We start from the raw sequence: 26702 nt of genomic DNA on the forward strand, positions 1-26702 counted from the left end.
GATCCTCCCCTTACTATAGGTTTTCTTATACAAATTTGACTAGGACGGTTACCTTCTAAAGCTAAAGGCCCGTATCTATATATATGGAGATCTTAAAACGATTTCGTATAAAGAGAAGAGAGCCGCTACGCTAGTAGTAAGGATAGCGAGGATGATCTTTGTGTTACGCACTGCTAACTAGTCATAGTTAGGTTAGAAGGTTTCCAGGTTATACTTGCCTTATGCTTCTCAGGTTTCCAACGTCAACGATCTGTACTCTCAACCGTACTGTTGCCTAATAGGCCTTACTATAGGATGGGTCCTATTGAGGTATCGAGGAACGATGCTAGGTAGAGCGCCGAGTAGATCTATACCGGAGTATTGGTCTGCTCGTGAGTGTTGTCAAGTTATAATCAAGTTAAAGAGTCACTGAAGTTCTAAAGGTATATATAAGTAACAATATATGATTGAAGACGAAGAACTAAACTAGATATATGAATGAGTGTCCTTATATATCCCTAAGTTCTTCCTATATAGAATGGTAGATTATAGATAAGTAGAATCGCCTTAGTAGATTCTATTAGTCTACCGTTAACTATTCTACTACTTATATGATCACGTGACGGCTTCCGTTAGTGGCAGAGGTTTGCTAGTCTATATAGGTATATATATACCGGATATCCTCTAGAAGTAGGTCCTACTTAGGGCTAATCATACTCTTACTCACTAAGTATAATCATAGTTTCTCTTTTCCCTAATCACCCGGGTATCCTAGAGTATAGGATAGTACACATGATCTAATGATAGATCGTTCGGTTGGCTCTTAGTGGCCTATTAGTAGTTATAGTCCCTATAACTAATTAGTGACTAGTATATCCGTAATATTACCTCCCCTCTTCCTAGGAGTTTCGTCCCTAAGACTTATAAATCTACGGTTCCCCCTTAGGTAGGTGATAGATTTTTCTTTTCTTAAAATAATACGCCCTCGTTATACCTAAATGTAAGGCTGACTCCGTTTCTAAGCTTACTCCTTCTAGGAGGTTATAGGGGTTAGATGGTAGGAAAGAAAAACTAAAGATGAAAGGTAAGAAAGTAAAGAGATAAAAAGTTGTATTTAGTTAATTGAAGTATATTCAATATAAAGAAGATATTAACCGTGTTGTAAAAAGATTATTATCTCGGTGGTTATAGTCTTATTTATCTCTTTTGAAAATAGATCTAGATAGATCTAATTAAATGTGTTATCGTCATAATGATAGATTTAAAATGCATTGTATAGTTATATTATTAAATCATATGTAATGTTGCATTTTAATAAATTCATATATGGTTTATATTTATTAAATCATTATTTGTAATGTTGCATTTTAATAAATGCATTGTATGGTTATATTGTAATGTTGCATAATGCATTGTATGTTCATATTATATTTTACATTGTATGGTTATATTATTAAATCATTATTTGTAATGTTGCATTTTTAAACTAAAATGCACTGTATAGTTTAAATCACTTACATGTTATATTAATAGGATTATAATAGTAGAAGTATTAACTTTTAAATATGATACTCCTAGACTTCCTTCTAATTCCTCCGACGCTCACTAATATCAAGCAACCTATATTAAGGATAATAGTTTTACCACCGCTATTTCTTATAATCATTATAAAACGGCTAGTATGGCTTACTTAATAGATCGATCTCGTTATTATTCGAAATATACGTCTTATACTAGACAACAACTTGGGCTTACCAAATGGCCGCCATTTTCGGCCTCGAGTGACGCCTTTTTCGGCCGCCATCTGGTAACACGTGATGGCGCCGTCCCGACACGCCCACGTCTAGCTACCACCACGCACCAGTTAGACCCACTCGCAATAGACCCCTCGCCCCACCTACCTAGCCAGTTCTGTTCCTACACCTTAGCGAAGGCTAGTGTTGGCTCGGCGTTCGCGAAGGCGCTAAAAATGGCCTCACTATCTTAGCACCTGGTCAAGATGGTATCTACCCGCTATAGCCCCTTTCTCTTCCGTATATTTTCCTTGTTCCCCTAGCTTTCCCTCTCCCTCCACCGAGACTACTTCTTTGCCTATCGCCTATTCTCTTCTTTTCTTCGTGCTTCCTTAGTCTATCATTTCTGCTCGCCTAGCTATAAGTGTATAGTCCTAAAAAAATTAGTCACCGACCGTCTACTCGTGACCTACCAGCCACTTTATTATCTCGCGGTCTTATAGTCTTATTTCTCTACCTCCGCACCCTCGCCGTCCCTTTAATTCCGCCGAGTTCGACGATAAAGCGTTCTCGACGCTAGCAGACTAGAAAGCTAGAAAGCGATTCTAGCGAGGATAACATTATTAGGGCTACTTCTAGCGATTTAGAGCGGAGCGATACTATATATAAGACGGATCTAACGGAGCTAGAAGACGTTTCTAGCCCACGAAAACGTCTCCGACCCGACGACAACCTTACCTTAGAGCTGGAGGTCTCTTATAACGCTAGAGATCTCTACGAGGACCTACTAGATGAGGGTGGGGTTAATCTCTCTAAAATCCCCGAGGATGTTACGGACATGCTAGTCACCAATCAGTTGTGGGGACCGCAACTACTGATGGGCCACCGAGAGCCAACCGAACGATCTGTCATCAGATCACGTGCACCATCCTATACTCTGGGATACCCGGGCGTTCAAGGAAAAGAGAAACCGTGATCATGCTCAGTGAGCAAGAGCATGATCAGCCCTGAGCGGGACCCACTTCCAGAGGATATCCGGTACATATGTACCTATATGGACTAGCAAACCTCTGCCACCAACGGAAGCCGTCACGTGATCATGTAAGTAGTAGAATAGTTAACGGTAGACTAATAGAATCTACTAAGGCGATTCTACTTATCTATAATCTACCATTCTATATAGGAAGAACTTAGGGATATATAAAGACACTCATTCATATATCTAGTTTAGTTCTTCGTCTTCAATCATATATTGTTACTTATATATACCTTTGGAACTTTAGTGACTCGTTACTTGATTATAACTTGATAACACCTACGAGTAGACTAATACCTCGGTATAGATCTCCTCGGCGCTCTACCTAGTATCGTTCCTCGATACCTTAATAGGACCTATCCTATAGTAAGGCCTATTAGGCAATAGTACGGTTGAGAGAACAGATCGTTGACGTTGGAAACCTAAGAAGTATAAGGCAAGTATAACCGAATCCTTCTAACCTAACTATGACTAGTTAGTAGTGCGTAACACATTAAAGACTGTCTCGAATCAAGCTTCGAGTCACTACACGATAAACATATCTCACGTTAGTTCGGGCAAGAAGCCTATTAGGGAGCAGGCTACTCCACCTCAAGATGAACCTAACTCCGACATCGAGCGAGACAACACTATCGCTAAGTAGAAGAAGAAGATCAGCGAACTAGAGCATAATATCAAGAAGATGATAAGTCAACTATCCGACTTAGGCGAACGAAGCGGCACTAAGTTCGGCGAGGTAGACGAGTACCTCGAGCAAATCAAGTCTTAAGTTATCGCCTCCGCACCCGCTAGCTCTGTCTAGGCACCACGACTACCCAAGGCTAAGTGTTTTAAAGGAAACCGAACTAAGCTTCGAGGGTTCCTCACTCAGATAGACATGTATCTCGATATAAATCAAACTAAGCTACCCACCGAAGCCAGTAAGGTGATCTTTATATCAACCTACTTACGTGGCCAGGCATAGGGCTGGTTCGAACCATATATTCGAGACTACTACGAGAAAGAACCTAGCGAGTGGTTAACCACCACTACCGAAGTCTTCGGAGGATACTATAACTTCCGCAAGCACCTTAAGCGAACATTCGGAGACATCGACGCAGCGAGAACGGCTGAGCGTAAATTGCAGAAAATCAGGCAACAGACCAGCGCATCGGTGTACGCCTCCGAGTTCCAGCAAATCATTTCGTATCTAGATCTGCCCGATCGAGCGTATATTCCGTACTTCGAGGCAGGACTCAAACCCGATGTCAAGGACGAACTGGCTAGGATCGATAGGCCAGATACCCTAGACAAACTCATTAAGATCGCGGTCAAGATCGACAACCGCATCAACGAACGAAAGTACGAACGACGAGAAATGGATTAGTGGAAGCGCGGTAAAACGCACGGCTTCAACCGATTCAGTGGACGCCGCGATAGGGCACCACCACGAGAATCTAGAAAGGACTACCTAAGAAAGGAAACCTTGGAAGATCTCTTGGCAAAATTGGAAAACCTAAGCCCAGAAGAGATAATAGCGGGCAACCTATACATTAAAGGGTTAGCCGACGAGTAGTATATCGATTACCTAGAGATCGATTGGGATATAGTGGAGAGTCAAGGATAGACATAACACGTCCCTTAGAACTAGAGTTATGACTCAGCGGGTTATGAACCCCAAGAGGACGCTAGTTGGCAGCCCTAGGGCTCGCTAGGTCTATAGGCCGCGGACGTACGACTAGACGGGTCCTAGGACCACCACAGACTCTAGGAGTCAGATATAGGGCTCCTAGGAACACTAGTCACGTTCCCCGGAACCACCGTTGACCTAAGAACGCTAAGCACGTCCCTAGGAATAGACTAAGTGATCCTAGAAACACCACTAGAAAGTCCTAGGAACCATCGTCAACTAAGTAACGATGAAGAAGCCGATAAGCTTATTAGTCATCTCTAGGGTGAGACTTAGACTAGCAGGTTGGACTAGCACCTTATTGTAGCAATTAAGGAAGGCGACGACCCAATAGGATGCCCTTACGAAGATTCCACTTACGCGTGTAAAGGATATACACGACACCTAGGGCATAGCAGAATGGCTAGCATTATATACTACGACGAAACGTGTATAACCTATAGGTCAGTAAAGTTAGATTACGGCATCGAACTAAGACCACTACGGTGGATAAAGAAGCTATAATAGAAACAAGTTTACTAAGGGATTTAGTATAACGGAAGACAACTATACGATTACGATAATCGTCTAATAACGTAGTTAGCTACAACCTTATTAGGAACTCATATCAAACTATTCGTGATCTTACCTATAGGAAAGGCGTGGACCCTAATCGACTTAGGTGCCACCAATAACTTTATAAACCTAAGTTTTTAGGAAAACCGATAAGTATCAACCAAAAAGTTGTTATAAGTGATACTAGTTTTAGGGCTCGATAGAGAAGTTCTCTCTAGAGGAGTTAGCGAAGAAACTATCACCCTACCTATATCTATCTACGGACACCTAGAATTAATTAAGTTCAATGTCTTAGAGATAGGAGACTACGACATCGTTTTAGGCATCCTATAGCTTAGGAAGCATAACCCGAGTATCGATTGGCAAACGGGACGTATCGCATTTAATAGATACGAGTGCGTAAAACAATACGACGAGTACGAGACACGTCGGAAGAAGTCTGCCTAACGAACCAATAGTAATAACAACTAATCCCGTAAGAAAAGGGCTAGGGTGTTAGCCACGGGCGTTACCCTAGACACGATAGAATAGTCACTAAATATATCCGACCACGAATTAGCGGAGTATATGATTATTAAACACGAAAAGCTGTATATAACTAGCGATAAACCTAGGATTCTAGACGAATACCGGGAGTTTAGAGACGTCTTTACGGCACTAGCCGACGGAGTGCTACTAGAACACGGGATCTTTAACCACGAGATTAATACGATAGAGGGTATAGAACCTACTTTTAGGCCTATCTATCAATTATCTTAGAAAGAATCCGGAGCACTTAAGGATTATATCGACGAAAACCTATAGAAAGATTATATCCGCGCCTCTAAATCACCGGTAGGATACCCGATTATCTTCGTACCGAAGAAGGATAGGAGTCTTCGACTCTATATAGACTATCGATATCTAAATTCGATTACTATCAAGGACCGACACCCCCTACCCTTGATTCACGAGATTTAGGATCGGATTCAAGGAGTAAAGTACTTTTCGAAGTATAACATTACTAATACGTACCATCGCATTCGGATCAAGCTAGGCCATGAATGGAAAACGGCATTTAGAACTAAGTACGGGCACTACGAGTATATGGTTATACTATTCGGTCTTACTAACGCACTAGCCACCTTCTAGCGCTTTATCTTTAGCGCACTAGAAGAGTATCTCGATATCTTCGTTATCGCGTACCTAGATAATATCTTAGTATTCTCTAAAACGCTCGAAGAATATATCAAATATAATAAGCTGGTACTATATAAGTTGAGAGCTACGAAGGTCACTCTTAAACTCAAGAAATACGAGTTTTATATCTAGGAAACGGGATTCCTCGGATATCGTATCAGCCTAGACGGATTAGGTATAGAAGAGGATAAGGTCAAAAGTATTATAGAATGGCCTATACCTAGAAACGTCAAAGAAGTGTAATAGTTTCTTAGACTTACAAACTACTATCGGAAAATTATCGACGGATATACTGGTATAGCAACCGGACTTTACCGATTCACTAAGAAAGGACAAATATTTGTATAGGACGACGTAGTAGAAACCTTGTTTTAGGAACTAAAGAAGCTATTCAACAAACGAACAATTATGGCTACGTTTAACTACGACCTACTAATCGTGTTAGAAACGGACGCCTTAGACTATACTCTCGGAGCTAGACTAACTTAAGAAGAAAACGGGACTTCCCAACCGGTCGTATTCTAGTCTAGGAAGATAATCCCTATAGAACTTAATTACAATATACACGATAAGGAACTATTAGCTATAGTGTCAGCATTCTAAGTCTAGAGAGTATATCTAGAAGGAGTAAAACACACCGTGACGGTATGGACCGATTATAAGAATCTCACATTCTTTATAATAACAAAGATTCTTACACGACGATAAGCGCGATAGGCTGAAACACTTATATAGTACGATTTTAGAATCATACACTATAAGGGAATAGAGAATAGCTAAGCAGACGCTTTAAGCAGACGACCAGATTATAAGCTTGGCACTAAGGCAGCGGAACCCGCTATACTAAAACAAAACTAAGACGGAACTATCTTATATAACAAACAAATACTAGCTATAATAATCGAGGTTAAGGACAACGACCTATTATAACGGATTAAGGATGAATTGAAAGGAGACGTAATCTAATATCTTACTAGGATAGGCGACAAACTCGCCCTAGACGATAACGGATTATTCCATATATACGGATTGATATATATCCCAATAAAACTTAAAAACGAAGTGATTAAAAGATATCACGACGATATCATATATAGATATATAGGGGTAGAAAAGACTATCGAGCAGATCTCACGAAACTATTATTTTCCGAATATATATCGAAAGGTCCGATTCTACATTAGAGGATGCGATACGTGCTAAAGAAACAAGCTAGCACGACACACACCTTATAGGGAATTATAGTTATCTGAGACACTATCCCACCCTTAGGAATAGATCACTATAGACTTTATTATAAAGCTACTAGTCTTAGAAGGACACGATATAATTATGGTTATAGTCGATAGGCTCACGAAGTACGCCTATATGATCGCGACTATAGAAACCATTAACGCCGATTAAATGGCGAATATCGTGCTATAATATATAGTCGTAAACCACGGAATGCCGAGCAAGATTATATTAGATAGAGATAAGTTGTTTATATCGAAGATATAGCAATCATTTACGGATCAAATAGGTATTAAGCTTAGACTCTCTACTATATATCACCTATAAACTAACGGATAAACAGAAAGAGTGAACCAGACGTTAAAATAGTACCTACGCCACTACGTGAACTACTAGCAAGACGACTAGGCAGGACTATTACTAATAGCACAACTAGCATATAACAATGTAGTACACTCTACAACACGAGAATCACCGTTCTTCGCCAACTATAGGTACAACCCTATGATATTTAGAGAACCAATTAGTAAGACAGCCGTGGCGGAATCAGCAAGACTAAAGGCTAGCGGGCTAAAACAGTTATATCTATAACTATCTAGAGATATTAACTTCGTTAATCTACGTATAAAGAAGTACTACAACTAACAACACTAGGAGGGACCTAACCTAAAGAGGGGGGAAAAGGTTTATCTTTTACGCCGCAACATCAAAACCAAGCGACCTAGCAACAAATTGGACCACCTACGATTAGGACCATTCGAAATTGAAGAAAAATTGGGACCAGTTAATTATCGCTTAAGACTACTAGAAAGTATATAAAAACTCCATTTAGTGTTCCATATCTCGTTACTCGAACCCGCACTAAATAACGCTAAACTTACGACAAATGTGGAAATAGAGGAAGAAACCGAAAACGAATATAAGGTTAAGGAAATTCTAGAAATAAAACGGATAAGCGGAAAGCCTCACTACTTAGTGAGATAGAAGGGGTACGATACCTCTGAAAACACGTGGGAACCTATCGAGAATCTAAGGGGCTACCCCTAGCTAGTTTAATAGTTCTACTAACACTAGTAGCGGAGAAAGCCGGGCCGTCCCAGAAAGACACTAGAAGATCAGCAATCTCCGCTAGCATCTAATCAAAATTCGGATGCTTAGTAGTAGTAGTAAGCTGCTCGAACTCAAGAGTAGAGGAGGAAGACTACTCTAGGGACGTTTGTTTTTCATCGAGAATTTAAAGGAGTTCCGCGTTATATTCTAACATTTTAAAACCCTTTTATTTTAGGAAAGCCATCTACTTTCGTAGCCGACGTTATCGCGATATGGTTTCCTAGTATTGTTTTTATTTATTCAACACTTGCTAATATAGCTCTACGAGACGAGCCTACAATTCACCTAACTCGGGTTCCAACAAATCGAGTTCATTTTTATTTATTTTAAGGTCGGAAGAAAGTTTATCTTCGGCACGACGTAATAAATCCCACTCCCGACTAGTGTGGAAGTCACGCTTACACGTACGACCTACACGAGTGTAAGACGTATATTTCGAATAACAATGAGACCGATCCATCAAGCAAGCTACACCAGCCGTTTTATAATGATCGTAAGAAATGGCGGTGGTGAAACTATTATCCTCGATATAGGTTGCTTAACGTTAGTGAGCGTCGGAGGAATCAGAAGGAAGTCTGGGAGTAAGCTTAGAAACGGAGTCAGCCTTACGTTTAGGCATAACGAGGACGCATTATTTTGAGAAAAGAAAAAATCCATCACCTACCTAAGGGGGAACCGCAGATTTATAAGTCTTAGGGATGAAACTCCTAGGAAGAGGGGAGGTGATATTACGGATATACTAGTCACCAATTAGTTGTAGGGACCGTAACTACTAATAGGCCACCGAGAGCCAACCGAACGATCTATCATCAGATCACGTGCACCATCCTATACTCTAGGATACCCGGGCGTTTAAGGAAAAGAGAAACCGTGATCATACTTAGTGAGCAAGAGTATAATCAGCCCTAAGCGGGACCCACTTCTAGAGGATATCCGGTATATATATACCTATATAGACCAGCAAACCTCTGCCACCAACGGAAGCCGTCACGTGATCATACAAGTAGTAGAACAGTCAACGGTAGACTAGTAGAAACCGCCAAGGCAATTCTACTCATCTACAATCTACCATTCTATATAGGAAGAACTCAGGGATATATAAAGACACTCATTCATGTATCTAGTTTAGTTCTTCGTCTTCAATCATACATTGTTACTTGTGTATACCTTTGGAACTTTAGTGACTCGTTACTTGATTATAACTTGACAACACCTACGAGTAGACCAATACCTCGGTATAGATCTCCTCGGCGCTCTACCTGGCATCGTTCCTCGATACCTCAATAGGACCCATCCTGCAGTAAGGCCTGTTAGGCAACAGTACGGTTGAGAGAACAGATCGTTGACGTTAGAAACCTGAGAAGCATAAGGCAAGTATAACCGAATCCTTCTAACCTAACTGTGACCAGTTAGCAGTGCGTAACAGAGGATTTCGATAAAGCACCGGGTACTATTAAACGACGAGAGCGGATTAAGAGTTAGTGGAAAAGGTGAGTGACCTACTAGGTATATCGCTACTAGAGGTATTAATAGGGAGATTCCTAACGTAGGTATAGGTACTATATTAGCTAAGTGCGAAATAGGCCTAATAAGCTAAAATAGCGCGAGGTCGAGGAGGCGCTACGCTAGGCGTCGAATAATGATATATATCGTTTCCTACGCTAGTGTCTCTAGCTCGAGCGAGGCGAGGACGGTCGATATATAAAGGGCATTAATAAAGCTAGTACATTCGAGACCGATTAGAAAAACCTTCGCTATTACTATTAAAAGCTCACTAAGATTATAATTAATGATAAAGATAGCTTAGAGATACGAAGGGTTATTATACCTCTAAATTTATCCTAATCTAGCTTGATATCCTTGACTTACTATTGATTATAGGGTATAAAGTACTTAATCGTGGAGTTTAGCTTAGACACGTAGCCTAAAAAGGAGACGCCGGTTTATATCGAGGATATCGCCCCATTTAATAAAACGATCTTATCGATATAGGAAAAAAAGTTCCATCTAGGCTTCTAACGTATCTAAGTGTGTCTATTCAACTCCCTCGGTATCTTTACGTTATACCGGAAAAGCGCCCTATTAAGTCTATAGTTCTAAGACTTATAGATCTCCCTCTAGAAGGATCCTCGTGGGGGCCCACCCGTCCCTATAATCGAACTTACTCCTAAGGGAACTAAAAAATTCCTCGGTCAGACTAAATTATACGGCGAGCGTAATTTCTATCTCCCCCTCTCTTAGTTCCCCTAACTACCTCTAGATATATAATATCTCTTAAGATCCTTCTTATCGTCTCTAGGATTTCTAACTAGGGTCATATAGCTAACTAATCAATAGAACTACTTTTACACTTCCCGAGATCGTTTATAGGCCTTCTCTAGTGATATGCCCGTATATATTACTTTTTAGCATCCTATTTCACGCACGGGCGTTCCGGAATCAGGGGCTGACTTCGAAGACAGCTACGGAAACTTTTCATTAGTAAAGGCTATAAGTAGCTCCTAGTGCCTTTAGATCCGAAAAAGTCTAAATAGTATATCTTTTATAAAACGGAGTTAGTTAAGGGCGTTCCAACCATTCAACGGACTATACAGATGCCTAAGTCTTTAATATCTACCTTACTAGTTATATTTAGCGAGATTCGCGGATAGAAAGGGGCATTTTACGCCTATTAGTTCTAGTATAGAAGTGGTAAAGTGCTTAACGAGAGCGGTGAGTTCTTCTTTAGATACTTTGAATTTGATTTATCCTATTAAGTTGGTGGCTGATATAGTCCGTAGGGTGGGTGAGTAAGGAGTAACATATATTGATTATAAAATATGCTAGTCCCCGCACCTTTCTCAACCACTATCATCCCTTATAAATCGACACCGATATAATCCGAGTTATCTATAGCCTCGACCCGGCTATAGAACTGATACGAGCCGTCACCTAGTAAAGCCGTTAGTGAGACACGCGACGCCCACGCTACTTAACTTATTAATAAAGGGCGTAAGTTAAAGATCATCCCGAGTTGGAAGAGGCCTAGCGTAATCTAGGTAAGATACGCGCGTCTGGGAGGTTATAGGGGTTAGATGGTAGGAAAGAAAAACTAAAGATGAAAGGTAAGAAAGTAAAGAGATAAAAAGGTTGTATTTAGTTAATTGAAGTATATTCAATATAAAGAAGATATTAACCGTGTTGTTAAAAAGATTATTATCTCGGTGGTTATAGTCTTATTTATCTCTTTTGAAAATAGATCTAGATAGATCTAATTAAATGTGTTATCGTCATAATGATAGATTTAAAATGCATTGTATAGTTATATTATTAAATCATATGTAATGTTGCATTTTAATAAATCCATATATGGTTTATATTTATTAAATCATTATTTGTAATGTTGCATTTTAATAAATGCATTGTATGGTTATATTGTAATGTTGCATAATGCATTGTATGTTCATATTATATTTTACATTGTATGGTTATATTATTAAATCATTATTTGTAATGTTGCATTTTTAAACTAAAATGCATTGTATAGTTTTAATCACTTACATGTTATATTAATAGGATTATAATAGTAGAAGTATTAACTTTTAAATATGATAGCGCGTAATACGAAGAGACCTAGCAACCCGGCCTACTTCTCCGACTCTAGTAACGGGAGAAGGAGGTGAGAAATACGCGGAAAAGGCTATACTAGAGCTTATAGTATTAGATCTAGGAGAAATTTGATAAAGAGTAAGCCTTTTTAGATATTAAGGTATAGCTATCGGGTGCCGCGGTTAAGGAAGAGAGCGAAGACTCACCCTTAGAGGACACTATATACCCCCTTTAGTTATATCTCGTGTAGAGTCTTCTTTCCTACCCTATTTCTAACTCGTTAGAGGATGAGTGGTATCGGCGCGATACGGGTACTATAGCGGTTATCTAGTATTGTGACGTCCTTAAAGGAGGCCTATTAAGGGGCCGGCCTAAATAGAAAGCTCCTAAATCTACTTCGCCGACTAGACCGATACCTTAGCTAAAGGATTTATAGTAGACCCGAAATGATATCGACTTATATAAGGTACCTACCCCTATACGTGGTAAGCCGTTACGTACCACTAGGGAATACCTTAAAACTGCTAAGTAGCTAGAGGCATACTTTCAATGCTTCGTAAGTGAAGGGCTTCTAGATAAGGTTCGCTTTTAGATATTTTATAATCCTAGGTGTGTTACGCGCCACTTTGATACTATTTATCTTAAAGAAGAACCACTTAAATGCAACTAGTGTGAAGTAGGCTTACTATATCGAATGGCGTTCTAGCGCTATACTTCTAATATGTATCGTGTGCGGAGTCGCTAGCGATGCCCGAATCCGATATAGGGGTATCATATTTAAAAGTTAATACTTCTACTATTATTAGTATTATTATTAAGTAACATGTAAGTGATTTAAACTATACAATGCATTTTATTATAATCCTATTAATATAACATGTAAGTGATTTAAACTATACAATGCATTTTAAACTAAAATGCAACATTACAAATAATGATTTAATAATATAACCATACAATGTAAAATATAATATGAACATACAATGCATTATGCAACATTACAATATAACCATACAATGCATTTATTAAAATGCAACATTACAAAATAATGATTTCATAATATAACAATACAATGCATTTTAAATCCATCATTATGACGATAACACATTTAATTAGATCTATCTAGATCTATTTTCAAAAGAGATAAATAAGACTATAACCACCGAGATAATAATCTTTTTTACAACATGGTTTTAATCTTCTTTATATTGAATATACTTCAATTAACTAAATACAACCTTTTTATCTCTTTACTTTCTTACCTTTCATCTTTAGTTTTTCTTTCCTACCATCTAACCCCTATAACCTCCAAGAAGGGGCTTCAAAAACAAGAATAGGCCGGCCATAAATTAACGAAGCCATTAACTCGGTATCCGTTTACTTCTAATTTAGAATAGAATCGCATTTGCCGTATCTAGCGAGAATATAGACTAGAGAGGTTCTATACGAATCCCCCGCGCGAGGAGAACGAGCACGGGATAGTTGCCGAATTGGTAATAGCTCCTTATTACGGTTAGGATAATAAAGTGCTTTATAGCACTTAATGCTTTATATATGCTATCTTAGTTTTGTATAATCTAATCGGGTTATATATATATATACGATGAATCACGTAAAGTAGTGTCTAATCGTCTCTTAGTAGTAGCCCACTCGAACTATTAGCTCTTAGGTATATAATAAGCCTTATACCCTAACTCTAGCTTAGTTAGACTTCTACTTTCCTCCCACCTAGTCAACCTAGCACCTAGGTACACCTCTCTTCTTTTTAAGCTATAATGACTAGTCCGTTAAGCACGATTCTTATTAAAGATGACGAACTACCCCCGAGCTAGCGGCCAACCGATTCATAAGTCTAAAGAAGATCTCTATATATATCTCTTAGGATCCTAATCGAACCAACCGATACTACGAGTGGTAGTATAGAACTATTATATAAATGTAAAAGGGCTAAAGGAAAATAACGTGACACTCTAGTATAGCTTTTCTAAGACACTCCGATTTCCCGAGCTAATAATAAACTAGGATACCTATTTTAAGAAGCTATATAAGACACTTGACGAAGAAGTTAAAAGTCTCGATTAAGAAGTTGAAAAGCTATAAAAGTAAGTCTAGGAACTTTAGAGCAAGCTTCTCCTATAGGAAGAGCGGTATTAAGAGGAACTTTAGAGTAAACTTCTCCTATAGAAAGACTAGTATCAAGAGGAGCTTTCTCGAATACGTATTCTAAACTATGACATTTACTACGAGTAGCCGGATCGTTAGCATACGCGGGCATACGGACATTTGATTTATAAGGCATACGAAAAACGGCTTGATCGAGATCTATGCCCTATATATAGAAAAGAACTTTCGGGGTTTATTAAATGCTTTCTATTTATAGGATAGATGTGTATATATTTTCTACTTAAGACTAAATTTGAGGTCGACGCACTTAGTAATTTTACTCGAAATCCTCTTTTATCAGCTTAAGAATGATTGTGGTTTATAAACACTATGAAGTCTATAATATATAATCAGAGGATAAGGGTCGAGACTGTGTCAGTCGTGGACCCTCGGGTTATTTTTAACTTTCTCATCGATATCAACGTCGTCTAGCGGCTTAAGATTATCACTCTATATCTCATAGTTAGTTCGAAATCAATGGAATATTCTGGTTTTCTTACAATTTCATGAGGTGGCCAGATAATGTGAGATAATTGAACTTAAAGATTCAAATATTATGACAGGGGAATGGGTATATCTATATTGTAGAAGACGGGTATGCTTATGCACCTTACGCACCTTATCCACATTGCGCTTTTGCACCTTATAACCATTACGCTAATTTCTTATGTCCGGTTAACACCGCTAGAGTGGAAAATTATCGGTGTACAATATTTAGGATAATGGAATATTCTTAGGGCTCGAAAATTTCGGGCTATGGATTTTACAATCACTTGAATTATACCGCCTCTTAAAATTTGCGCGTTGCAATTTTCTTAAAGGTCAAATATTCCGAAAACAAAATTTTAAAGGGATCTTTTATTTAGGCTCACTTGAGATTTAAGCTCTTTAAAAGGGCTTTTGATAAGTTGTTGCCCTTCTTAGGTTTATGGCAAGCCATCAAACTGACCTATTTGCTCCTTCGCGTAAAATAGGGATAGTTAACTACGAGGTTCTTTGGGGGGCTGCGCCTTTTAGGCTGACACACTAAAACCATTGGCTAACTATAACTAACTATATCAGCGTATATTAGTTAGTGATTTCAATCTGATCTCTATATATACGGAAGATGGTATAGAGATCGCAGCACATTTAATTTATAAGCTCACCTTTATTTCTATATTGAACGAAAGACGGTCTGTTCTAACGATAAGTTTCGCGCTAGGAAACTTTTAAAGTCGGCATTCCGCATTAAAATCTCCACATTCTAGACTATGTAGTCTTATAGTATAACTTCTAAATTCCTTATATACTCACTATCCTTAAAAACAAATACTAATAGCTGAACGATATCTCCCGTTCGTTCTTCAAATAGAGTAAAATTCTTAAGCAATCGTAATAACCGATAGAAAGATAGGAGAATAAGAGAAAGCTAGCCTATTCTAAATCTAAAACGATAAATTTCGGCGTGACTCAGAAACACTACTATATAGCTCGTGAAAGGGTTATTGCTTAAGTCCTTCTTAGATCCTAATCGTGGTGTATGGCTAAGTTCTGCTAGTAGGATATCATAATTAAGTAAAAGCCCCTTTAGATAGAAGAGATTGAAATTTAGGCTAGAAGAATCCTATCTATTCGCCTCTTCCTAGTATTACGTTTCCCTATTTTCTAGCTACGGAGTACCGTTCCTAGAAGATTACGGAACGGGATATAGAGTAGAGTAATCCCTAGAGTATATAAACTCATAGTAACGACTAAAGACTTCCTTATCAATACTCTCGATTATCGCTAGCTTAAGGGCCTTTCTTAGAAAAGAACTTTCCAATGCCTAGTGAATTATGAACTACTTTTGGTTTTTACCAACAAAAAAATGAACGATATCAGATTATAGGACTCTACGCAATTGTTAGGAATTGGAACAATCTTTGTCTAAATGAGGGCAAACTTAATTATGATATACAAGCCGCATTATATAGAGAGTATTCAGAGATAGAAAGATATCTGTCAAAGGCGGCGGTATTTTTCAATTCAATAGTAGGATAGCAGAGAGCAAAGATTTCTTCGATATTCTTTTTCTAGAAGAGGATTCTCGTGGCTCTTTATAGTGATTGGCTTGGCCCTAGCTCTACTTTCAGTCACGGTCTAGCGTCCGTAGCGCTATTATATTGTCGCCCAATGAAAGCCACTGCAGAGACCCGCTCCTACAGCAAGCTAATAAGCCAATGAAATCAATCCTCACTGGCAGTGCATTGGGCCGTTCCCAGGAGTGATAGGGTAGCACGGACACATAAATTAGGCGTAGTAAAGATACGGCCAGTTAAGTCCAAGACCACTGTATTTGCGCGTCTTCACAAAATTAAGCATTGGGCCCCTCGCTCTCTTCTGGCGACGCATTCTCAATAGATTCATTGGATTCTTTCCATGCTCGCAAGGCTGCCAGTTCCTCCTCTGGAATCACTACATCCTTGTTCAAATGCTGGTGCAGGTCTTGGATCACACCCCCAATCTCAACATCCGACTTCTCGGTCGAACAAACAACGGTCACCGAGTACAAGGTTGCGTTCATACTGGTAATGCTGTAAACGTTTCCTCTCACATGATCGGCAATGCTGACGAACACATCGTCGATTGAAGCGGCGAACGTAGCTCCGATACCTCGAAATGTGGAATTGCCATGAATGTTGAGCCACGTCACGTGTACCAAAGGAGGACCAAGAAATGTATCTGTCCGGGTGTTTTGCCGGATTTCACCCGTCCTGGGATCCTGATATCTCCCATCCACGATAGGGACTTTATGTTCGGGGTGCCAGGGGGTCTGATATCTCATAATGGACGATAGCTCGACGGCTGTGAAGATTGACGTAGAGAGATACTTGAAAGACGCGTGTGGCTGGAATGGGATATCCGGAGATGTAATGTTTTGTGGGACTGAATCTCACCGAAATAAAATGAATGGGACCTTTGTTTTAAAGGTGGAAATGTGATTGCCTCGCGAGCTCGAAGTCCTTTGTGCTGTTATCTCTGTGGGTGTGTGTAAACAATCCACTTATCATTGACACAGAGCAAGGATTAAATCAAGATTCCTCGACTCGGGGCTAGCACCCCTGAAATGCAATGCTACCACGCATCACGAGGCCGTGAGTTGCCGCAGTCATATGTAACCACTCAAAGTACGGTTACATTCAACCTGACCGTACGGGGGTGCCCTTTTTCCTAAAGAGAAAAAGCTCCGCATGGACGGGCTTGTTAGGTAGCAATATATGCGGGATTTTAATGGTCAACTGTGCTAACGGAAATTGGCGTGGTTATTAAAGAAAAAGGCATATTGGGCAGGACATTTCGCCGATCCGCGATACCGTATCTGTCGTGGTGCTGTGGACTAGCTATGAGAAATGTTATATAAAAAGGCATAATGGACGGAGCCTTTCTGACGGAATACCTCGAAGTTCAAGTTTGTCTACACATTCATTCTACGAAACATACTTTCAATCGTGACGCTCCACTGTTAGTCAAGATGAAGGCCCAGGTTCGTCCTCCTTTTACTAGGAATTTTTATATCTTTGACTTTTTTTTGATTTTTACCTCGTGCATATGGACAGATCAGTCTCACGTCAGTCGTATGGCTTCTTGCGGCGATGGGCTCGGCAATTCCTATTACCAATGATCCCCGAGATGAAGGGCTCAGCAGCCTTCCGAAGAAGAATTTTATTTATCGTTTGAACTGTTCGACCCCCGCCAATGCCTTCTTTTGTCAGCATCATGGCGCCTACTGCTCAACATTTCATCTCCACGGCAGCGCCTTCTGCATCAGGGATTGTCGATGTATAATTGATGCCTCCTGCACCCGTCCAAATTGTAGACTGGAGGCTCCTGCCGAAGATTCGAAAGATTCCGGGAACTCCGAGACTTCTTCCATCAGCACCTCTACTGATGCAGCGGTTCCTACCCCTTTGGCAATTTGAGATTAAATACCTGATTAAAGTCTTGATTCTCGGGGATTCCTAGGCTTGTTAGGAAGATCATCGGGTATAAAAACCTATCAGAACTCTTGGATGGAAAACAGTTGCTTCTATCACTGCCTATTTTGGAAATATTCTAGGACCCGGATGTTACAGACGTGTGTGTGTAATTTATTTCTCATGGCGCCTCGCCGAGTTATATCCCAGGCTACGTGATGTATATAAGTCTTTTAGGAGTGCAAAAACACTGTTTGGACAGAGGCATGTTGATGAAAAACAAACGGCTATTTGAGAGTCGATCAAATGTGCCATTTTAACCCTGATAGCACTGTAATCTTTGAAGGGAGAGTCTGTTTGTTCGGTGATCAAGAAGATTTTCATTTGTTTCCTTGAGGGAATGCGAATATACTAGATAGGATAGAAAGGAAGGCACAAATTTTCCTACGACACTAAAACTGGTGTCGCGCTTAGACCTCGCCCTCACCCGCGGGTGACCCTCAGACCCTCGTTTTGAGGGTCGAAGGTCTGACATTCTCACCGGCAGCGAGGGTCACCCGCGGGTCACCCGCGGGTGGTCAAACAGAACAAACAGTAGGACCTCGCTGTATGCATATTTTATGTAGATTTTGCTGTATTTTTTAAGTATTTCGCTTACATCTTCAGACTACAGAGAAGGTCTAATAGATTTTTTATAGATCAGAAGAAAGATTTTTGTTTTCGGATTAAATTTAGCTGTAGAAATACTCCAGTGGCTGTGCTCGCTCCACTTCACACCAAACCTGCCCGCAGATTATTTATTCACACACCTTATTGGAGCCATTAGATAGACCATTGAAGGCATTGCTTCTGGTGAGATGAAGCTTCAAAGTGTGGGGTCCTCGACATCCTCCGGACGCGGGGACGCGGGCCTCTAACCAGACCGGCACCGGGCGGTGGCATCGATATAGCTAGAACTCCAGATGGGACAGTCTGGAACGACCTGCCATTCCTTGCGACGGACATGACAGAGTGCTGGATCAACGACTGCGCGGAAATGGACTTAAAGCAGCGCCTTAATGCTGCGTCCTTCCTTGCAAAGCTTGCGTCCACGCGGATTGCGAACGATCGGCTTTGCCAGATTGCTCTGGTCCTTTTTCGTGATACATTCGAGTCCGAGCGTCCCCTTGGAAGCTCTAATGAGCCGGATGACGAAAACGAAGACCATCGCCGAACAATGCCTGGATTTACTATTGCTTCTTTACTCCCATCTGCATGTGCCTGGATCCGAGAAGCCGGGCATAACATCATACTCTTATCCGATGTCTCATGGAATGATTGCTCCCACAGTACCATTGGGACAGGTGGCTTCACCTTTGTCCAGTCGGAGCTAGGTCAACAGGCACCTGGAGGATTTAGTCCCTGGAGATGGTTATACTGGCTTAAGCGGTTACATCAGATTGCCGATGATCACTGGGACACACACCTAAGGGTACCCCTAGCCAATGATGACGTTCCTAACTCTGGAGTGGGGCATCAAATCCCCGAACGCACCTGCCAGCACATGCATCTCCTTGTCATCAGGGCGTCTCGGCCCGTTGGTGCTCTAATGCTCACATATTTCTTCTCAACCGAAGATCTGCCAAGATGTTTACGGCATTTCGCAAAGATACGGCTGGAGGCTACCTTGAGATATTATTTTATATAGGGGGATGTAAACTATGGGAAGAGCATGACCCAAAAATGTTTATATAGAGTACTATTGCTAATAATTCTCAAATGCCATCCTTATCTCCCTTTTAGTCTCTATAGCTATTAGCGTTTCTAGACCCTTCTCTATAACCTATTAGTCAGCCCTTAGTTAAATTTCCACCTAAAAAAGGCTTCCTATTCGAGCCTATAGTTGATTGCCTCCTAGGGCGGGTAGAATACCTTCTAGTGATAGCAGAGGTTACTATTTGAGTGGCTTTATGCTACGCTACTAAATATAATTCCTAGGAGCTACGGAGTTGAATGATCTTGGTTAATAGATTATAGTCGCCGTCTTCCACTAAGGAGATATATAGGAAGATATTAAAAAGATATAGACTATAAAGGTCTTATACCACTAGTGTTATATTTTTACTAGTAGAAGGGAAGCGATCCTATTTATTATCCTTAGGATTAAAAGGATCGAAGTCTATCTCGAACTTCTTTTACGATCGCTAAATTAGAAGCTAAACTTCGGCCGCGTTCTAAACTATTATCTTAACTTTTATATAAAACAAATCGTGCTACGCTTTAGAAAAGAGACTACTTATATATAAGGACATTTTCTAAACCACGGCTCGAATTTTAGCTTTAAGAGTGTTATATTCGGCGTATAGATTAATAGAGAGAAGTATACGATGGCAAAATGCTTCTCTTTCGCTATTACTCTCTATAAGATGTTCGAGAGCTTCACGAAGATTATTGCCCTCTAAAATAAAATAGCTAGGCTAGAATATCCGTTAATTAATCTCTCTAAATAGAATAGCTAGGATTAATATAAATCGTATCGCTTTAGCTACCGAGGAGTTTGAGGGAATCAGAGGAAAGCTTAGTGGTAGAATTATATTATCTACCTTCCTAATTTTCTCCTATATAAGTTTCTCCTTTTTATTATATTAGTAACGAGCGTGAGTAAAGGTGTCTAAAAATAGACCTTAAGAATATCTTCTAGAATATCTTATTCTAGAAATAGGGACAACTCGTTTATAGTAGAGGTCTAAAGACTTCTGAATTTCGTCGTCCTATAATAAGACGCGGGAATAGTTAGTTCACGAATGGTTACAATTATTTGATACGACTTATATAAAGTCGTTATTAATGTCTAAGGATTGGATAGGGAAGTCTTCTAATTTTTAGATACGAGCTCTAACTACCTAGAGCTCTATACTTATCGAGGCATTAGTAGTTTCTAGCTCTTCGTTCTTTTTCTACTATAATAATAACATTGATTTTAATTTCGATCCTACTATCTTCATTTGGTCTATTATCTTATCCTTCTCTTTTAAATTAGCTTATAGAGTACTAATATCTTCGGCGGATTATAAGACTTTCGCGATCTCTAGCGAGTAAGTCGATTTTAAGTTCGCTATTTCCTACTATAGAGCCTCCAAAGTCTTAGAGTATTTAGCAATCTTACTTTCCTTTTTATCTATAGTAGTATAAAGCGATTCGATCTATGTCGCGGAGTCTCTCTATTTTGCTCTTTTAGTCTCGTTGGTAATAAGCATATCGTTGATGGTAGTTCGTTTTATCTCCTATATATGAAGAATCTCCTTTTAAAGATTCTTCAACTCTTCATCTTGAGAGTGGATCTGCTCACGCTATTAAGTGATCTCGCTAAGCACGGTAGATATAAATTGAGATTTAGAGCTTGACGCTGGTATACCTATATATTTGATAAAGCCTTCTAGGCTACCACTATTGACTAAAGGTAGGATATCATGCTTGCCTAGGTTCAAGGATGATGAGTCGATTAGAGATATGATAAACAATGGCTTAGATGAATTAGCGAGGGCGTGTAGAGTCCGAAAACTTGATCGACCTCGAGTTTCTGTAATAGAAGATAGGACTTATATATTCGTGATTATCTTATAAAGGCGTTCGCTCCACGTATAAAGCCACTAAACCGAGACTCGTGATAAGGGGAAGAAATAGTGAGGCGGTTTATATATATAAGTGTAGGGTAGTTTACGATGTGTTAGCGAATTTATGGTCGTTAATAACGCGAGTTATGGGAAGTAGATATAGAATGTCCAAGCCATACGTGTCGTTCAGACTATAATCGTATCACTAAGGCTTCTTCAAAGTTTGGAGGTTATATTGCGAGGCTCTCGAGGAAATTAGCACACTATAGAAAAGGAAGTAGCTACTAGAGGGGTGCAGACCACCACCGAATCGAAGGCCACTACGGGGACCCACCCTTTAGCTGATAAGCTAATAACACTAGCCCTCACTAGGATAGCGTGGGTATCTGGCTGAGAACTGTCGTGCGCATTTCCTGGTCGCCTCTAGACTATCTTAGGATTGGTCTAGGCCTAGAATAATTGGACTAGAAGAGAAGGAGCACGAAGAGCTAGTTTATATAACGTGTAGCCTTCTATATTGCCTATACTCTTTAGTAGGCCCTACTATATTTGATTCCCTCTTAAGAGGATTTTCCTATATGCTGAGCCCTATCGAAAGGAGTCTCTTATTTTCTGCCTTCTATGTGATCCTTACTCCTGAAATGAGCTAGCTAAAAATAATCTGTTATTAACATCCTTTTATATTACCATTTATAGGATACTCTATATAGCTCTATTATAAACATAAAAGCAGTCTTTTATCTTAGTACCACACCTATTAGATTCCTCTTAGGGTGTTATATATCTTATCTATAGTACGCTCTTATTTCAAGCTATATAGGTCTATTAAGGATCTGAAAGGAGTATCTTATAAGAACTTAGGATACCTTCCACCCTCTACCTAGTCTAATACTCGAGATGCTATCCCTAGGAGTTTCTTCTCCTTTATAACTCGACCCTCTGCCGTAAGCTTCTTCTCCTTATACTCGGAAACTATGAAGAAGGCGTTACTACCATCAGCTATCGCTACACGGTAATATTAGGCTGGCCTTAGGTTGTGTATATTCTTATCGTATAGGGAATAATTCTTCTATAAATACTTTTGCGCGACTCGTTCTAGTGGCGATAGATCTAACGGATCGACGCGGAGCTAGTCTAACCGTCTCCACTCTCCTCGTTTAAGGGACTAGAGCTCGATCTTAATATGATTTTAAGGGGGCCGCTACTTAACCGCCCTTAAGGGTATAAGATCGGCTATAGAGGAATCTAAGGTAGGGATATCTTTAGTAACTAGAGGAGTGGGGTGGGGATCTATAGCAGATCCTGGCGTTTCTAGGCGGAGAGGTTCTACCAACGCTTCGTGGGTGATAGCGTCTAGAGCAACTACGGTATCCACGACATCCCTATACGCGGGTTCCTCGGATCGGTACTTAAGGCGTAGTGGCGATGAATCCTATCTGTCTTCTTATGGAGAAGGCTTCTCGTTCTGTGAATGCTCTAGTTCGCCGAGCTCCTAATGAAGCCGCTTATTTTCTAACCTCTCTTCTAATTGTTCCTATTCTTCCTAAGCTCTTCTTAAACTAGCAAGAAATTCATCTAGACTTTCCGGTGGGGGTTGGCTATATACTAAGGAATTGTTTGTCTCTAATTCTAGAGAAACTCGCCGAACTTTATTATCGACCCGTGTCTGCTCGTTAGGAGCATCGTCTTTACTAGCCTCTTCGACTATTGTTTGCTCTTCCTAGTCCTCTATAAGCGGACCTACGTCTAGGGAGACTCGTGTGTAGTCACTCCTACTATCTTCAATATCTGGCATAGTAGAGGTAGGGGAAAAAAGCGTGATAGCCGTCGCTAGTTAGACCGGCTCCGGCTAGCTTTAAGGCCCGACTGATATAGAATTTTCTTTAGGCGAACTGCTCCGGTTTAACATAACCTGGTCATGATTTATATCTGGTAGTTCCAACTCCATTAGCTCTTTTATATTCCCCGCTAGGCGCGAGATAGCTCGGCGTATTTGAAAATTTCGCCTTCGTTGACGCCTCGCGGTTTCTTTTTAGTCCGTCCGTAATGGCTGCTGACTTTCACTACCTCCTCGCCCTATAATCACTTTAGCTATCTGCTGCTATGGCTCCCCCTAATACTCGTGAGGTGGTTAGGGGTCTAGTGCGGGCGTATGAGTAATAGGGGGGTCGTCCTCTTCGACGAATATTAGCGAAGGAGGTATCTCCCCTATTCCTTGATCTAGATTAGTGTCTTTAGCTTGGTTGACATTACTAGTTATAACCCGGGCAGACTTTCCGAAAAATGCAAAATATACATAACGACGGACGAAAAAGCTGGTGACATTATCGGCAACCTTAATATTAGCGTGTAAACGGTCTAAGAAGAGCAAGGGTCTATCTTGCTTATGAGTCTATATTTGTGGCTCCCTAGAACGAGACTTTAGCTTCATTACGCTATCCGCTAGAAGACCCTAAGGCTGCTCCGGTCGGTCGGAAATAGCCTTAGCGAAATAGCTCACAATCTGATTGACCAAAATATTAAAATCCTGGCTATTATATCGATACCTGTTAGGCTTTCGGGCTTATAGGAGAGCTAAGCGTGCGATCTGATGATCGGGTGAACTCTTGATCAGTATATTGATTTTAGTGGACTATCATATTTAAAAGTTAATACTTCTACTATTATAATCCTATTAATATAACATGTAAGTGATTTAAACTATACAATGCATTTTAAACTAAAATGCAACATTACAAATAATGATTTAATAATATAACCATACAATGTAAAATATAATATGAACATACAATGCATTATGCAACATTACAATATAACCATACAATGCATTTATTAAAATGCAACATTACAAAATAATGATTTCATAATATAATAATACAATGCATTTTAAATCTATCATTATGACGATAACACATTTAATTAGATCTATCTAGATCTATTTTCAAAAGAGATAAATAAGACTATAACCACCGAGATAATAATCTTTTTTACAATATAGTTAAAAATCTTCTATATATTGAATATACTTCAATTAACTAAATACAACCTTTTTATCTCTTTACTTTCTTACCTTTCATCTTTAGTTTTTCTTTCCTACCATCTAACCCCTATAACCTCCTAGAGTACCCATTTACGAAGGAGACTTCTTAGGTATATTTGCTAGCACAATCCGTTTCTTAGAGGAGTTTAGTGAAACTCATGGTATCTCCGGTCCTACCAGGAGACTTTGGCTTAACTATTCTCAGGTCACAGGGGTACTAAACCAGATGTATATATCTAAGCCCGGTGGCAATGTAAACGTGTGCCTTCTCTAGGAGGCATTCTATAGAAACGTTAAGACACAGTCTTGCATTTCCTGGCAAGTCTCTGTCAAAGCCACTAAATAAATCATGCCGTTTGATCCTATTATTCGTGTAGCTGCTTAGTAAGAGCAATTCGATCTATATATATCACCTGACAATGCCTAAAAAGGCTTTCTCGGAAATTATATCAACTTATAATCAGGTGCCGGCTTACATTTGAGACGCGTTTCATTTAACGGTAGCTAAGGAAAATCTAGGGGTTTAATATAGGAGATTTGTCATTCATATACTTTCTCTTATGTTTTTATAGTCTGAATTTAAAACTTCTATAGGCTAGTATCGCGGAATCTGAGGCCGCTTACTAGGCTAAGAGAAGATAGTAGCCGTAGAAAAAAATGTATACTTTGCTTCAATTGGATCGTCCTAGCGTTAATTGTAGAAAAGGGGTTTAAACTCTCTAGGTCTAGATTGCCATCGAATAGCTTTATAGGCCCACCACTGATTATAGTGATGTGGGTTCACTCGGCGTGCTTTCCTTAAGCGTCGCCAGTGAATACACGCGAACTTTTATCCACTTCCACGCCGAAGAAGCTATGCGCAGATTGACTAGAAGAAGCACCTACGAGTCAGGGAGCCCTGTTAGATTTCCTTAAGTGCGGACAATCAATAATAGGGTACTAATACCTTGTCGACTTCTTTCCTCTTCGCCTAGAGGAACGAGGTCTGAGGAATGATTCTATAACCAAAACCAAATTGTTAGGCAAGGAGAGGTCCTCTGTGCGATGCTGGGATATAGCGGGCGAGTCCCATCCAGACTGTTCTTTTTTATCAATCTAGAACACATATTATGTATTTTCGTCCCATTGATCATACGTTTGATAGGTTGGTTGGAATATGATGTGTGATTGGCCCACCGCTACTCCTTTCTCCACCTTAGAGTAGCCAAATTATTTTAGTGGGGTAATAAAAAACAATTGCCTTTTGAAATTTTTCGTGCCATAGGTCATAACTGACTGTCGTAAGGCCGGTTTTTTTCCACCCGTATCAGCTATATTTCTAGGCTCTTTTCCAACCTCCTCGTAACTTAGTGGCTTATAACTAATAATTCTCTATAATAATTAAAAACCGTGCTAGATATAAGCTCGGTGCGGAGAAATACTCTCTATCTTCACGAGAGCTTCTCATTAATTCATATATAGGCTTTTCCATACCTATAGAAGTCGCTTTGTCTCCTCCACGGTTTAATTACGTACTCGATAAGCTGACCACATAGGCTATCTACTTTCCCCTATCCTTAGGTCTACGAGTAGTCGTGAATGTCGTCGGAATGTACAGCGACTTTAGTATGGAGAGACGCTAGTCCCAAACTGCAAACTGGTAATGCACGGAAAGAATAACAAATACAGGAACGCATGAAATACAGTAATATTCGAAATCAGATTTACCTCCACACTCTTCGACTTTAATTCCCGAACCCTAATTTGAAACACGCTAACCCATATATGGTATAGCCGTCGATCCCCTTGTTCCTAGAATAGAAATTGTATTTTACATGACGCGAGTGGGATCTTGTCTCTTTGTAAATTACAGGAAACTGCTATACATACAATACCATTCCACTCTTCTC

At 39.8% G+C, this 26702-nt stretch overlaps 5 protein-coding genes across 5 annotated transcripts; 4 read left to right on the forward strand and 1 right to left on the reverse strand.

The window, feature by feature from the left end:
- Positions 1–3625: 3625 nt before the first annotated feature.
- N7471_005245 (Retrotransposon polyprotein) lies at positions 3626–4114 on the forward strand (the record flags this gene model as incomplete). Its single annotated transcript, XM_057277964.1, has 2 exons — positions 3626–3673; positions 3713–4114. 2 exons carry the CDS (start codon positions 3626–3628, stop codon positions 4112–4114), a joined length of 450 nt encoding a protein of 149 aa, XP_057137574.1.
- Positions 4115–10096: 5982 nt separating this feature from the next.
- N7471_005246 (uncharacterized protein) lies at positions 10097–10875 on the forward strand (the record flags this gene model as incomplete). Its single annotated transcript, XM_057277965.1, has 4 exons — positions 10097–10187; positions 10265–10312; positions 10616–10709; positions 10832–10875. Exons 1-4 carry the CDS (start codon positions 10134–10136, stop codon positions 10873–10875), a joined length of 240 nt encoding a protein of 79 aa, XP_057137575.1. The 5' UTR covers positions 10097–10133.
- Positions 10876–10879: 4 nt separating this feature from the next.
- On the forward strand, positions 10880–12317 carry N7471_005247 (uncharacterized protein; the record flags this gene model as incomplete). The annotated part of the gene is given in 5 exon segments (XM_057277966.1): positions 10880–10885; positions 10904–10975; positions 11120–11206; positions 11390–11485; positions 12249–12317. The coding sequence occupies 5 exon segments, from the start codon at positions 10880–10882 to the stop codon at positions 12315–12317; spliced, it is 330 nt and encodes a 109-aa protein (XP_057137576.1).
- A 4263-nt stretch (positions 12318–16580) lies between these two features.
- Positions 16581–17051, reverse strand: N7471_005248 (uncharacterized protein; the record flags this gene model as incomplete). Its single annotated transcript, XM_057277967.1, has 1 exon — positions 16581–17051. One exon carries the CDS (start codon positions 17049–17051, stop codon positions 16581–16583), a length of 471 nt encoding a protein of 156 aa, XP_057137577.1.
- A 2132-nt stretch (positions 17052–19183) lies between these two features.
- Positions 19184–19867, forward strand: N7471_005249 (DUF3632 domain-containing protein; the record flags this gene model as incomplete). Its single annotated transcript, XM_057277968.1, has 1 exon — positions 19184–19867. The coding sequence occupies one exon, from the start codon at positions 19184–19186 to the stop codon at positions 19865–19867; it is 684 nt and encodes a 227-aa protein (XP_057137578.1).
- Between the last annotated feature and the right edge of the window lie 6835 nt (positions 19868–26702).

The sequence above is a fragment of the Penicillium samsonianum genome (genome assembly GCF_028829775.1).
Source record: "Penicillium samsonianum strain IBT 33392 chromosome Unknown utg000003l_segment0_segment0, whole genome shotgun sequence".
NCBI lineage: Eukaryota > Fungi > Ascomycota > Eurotiomycetes > Eurotiales > Aspergillaceae > Penicillium > Penicillium samsonianum.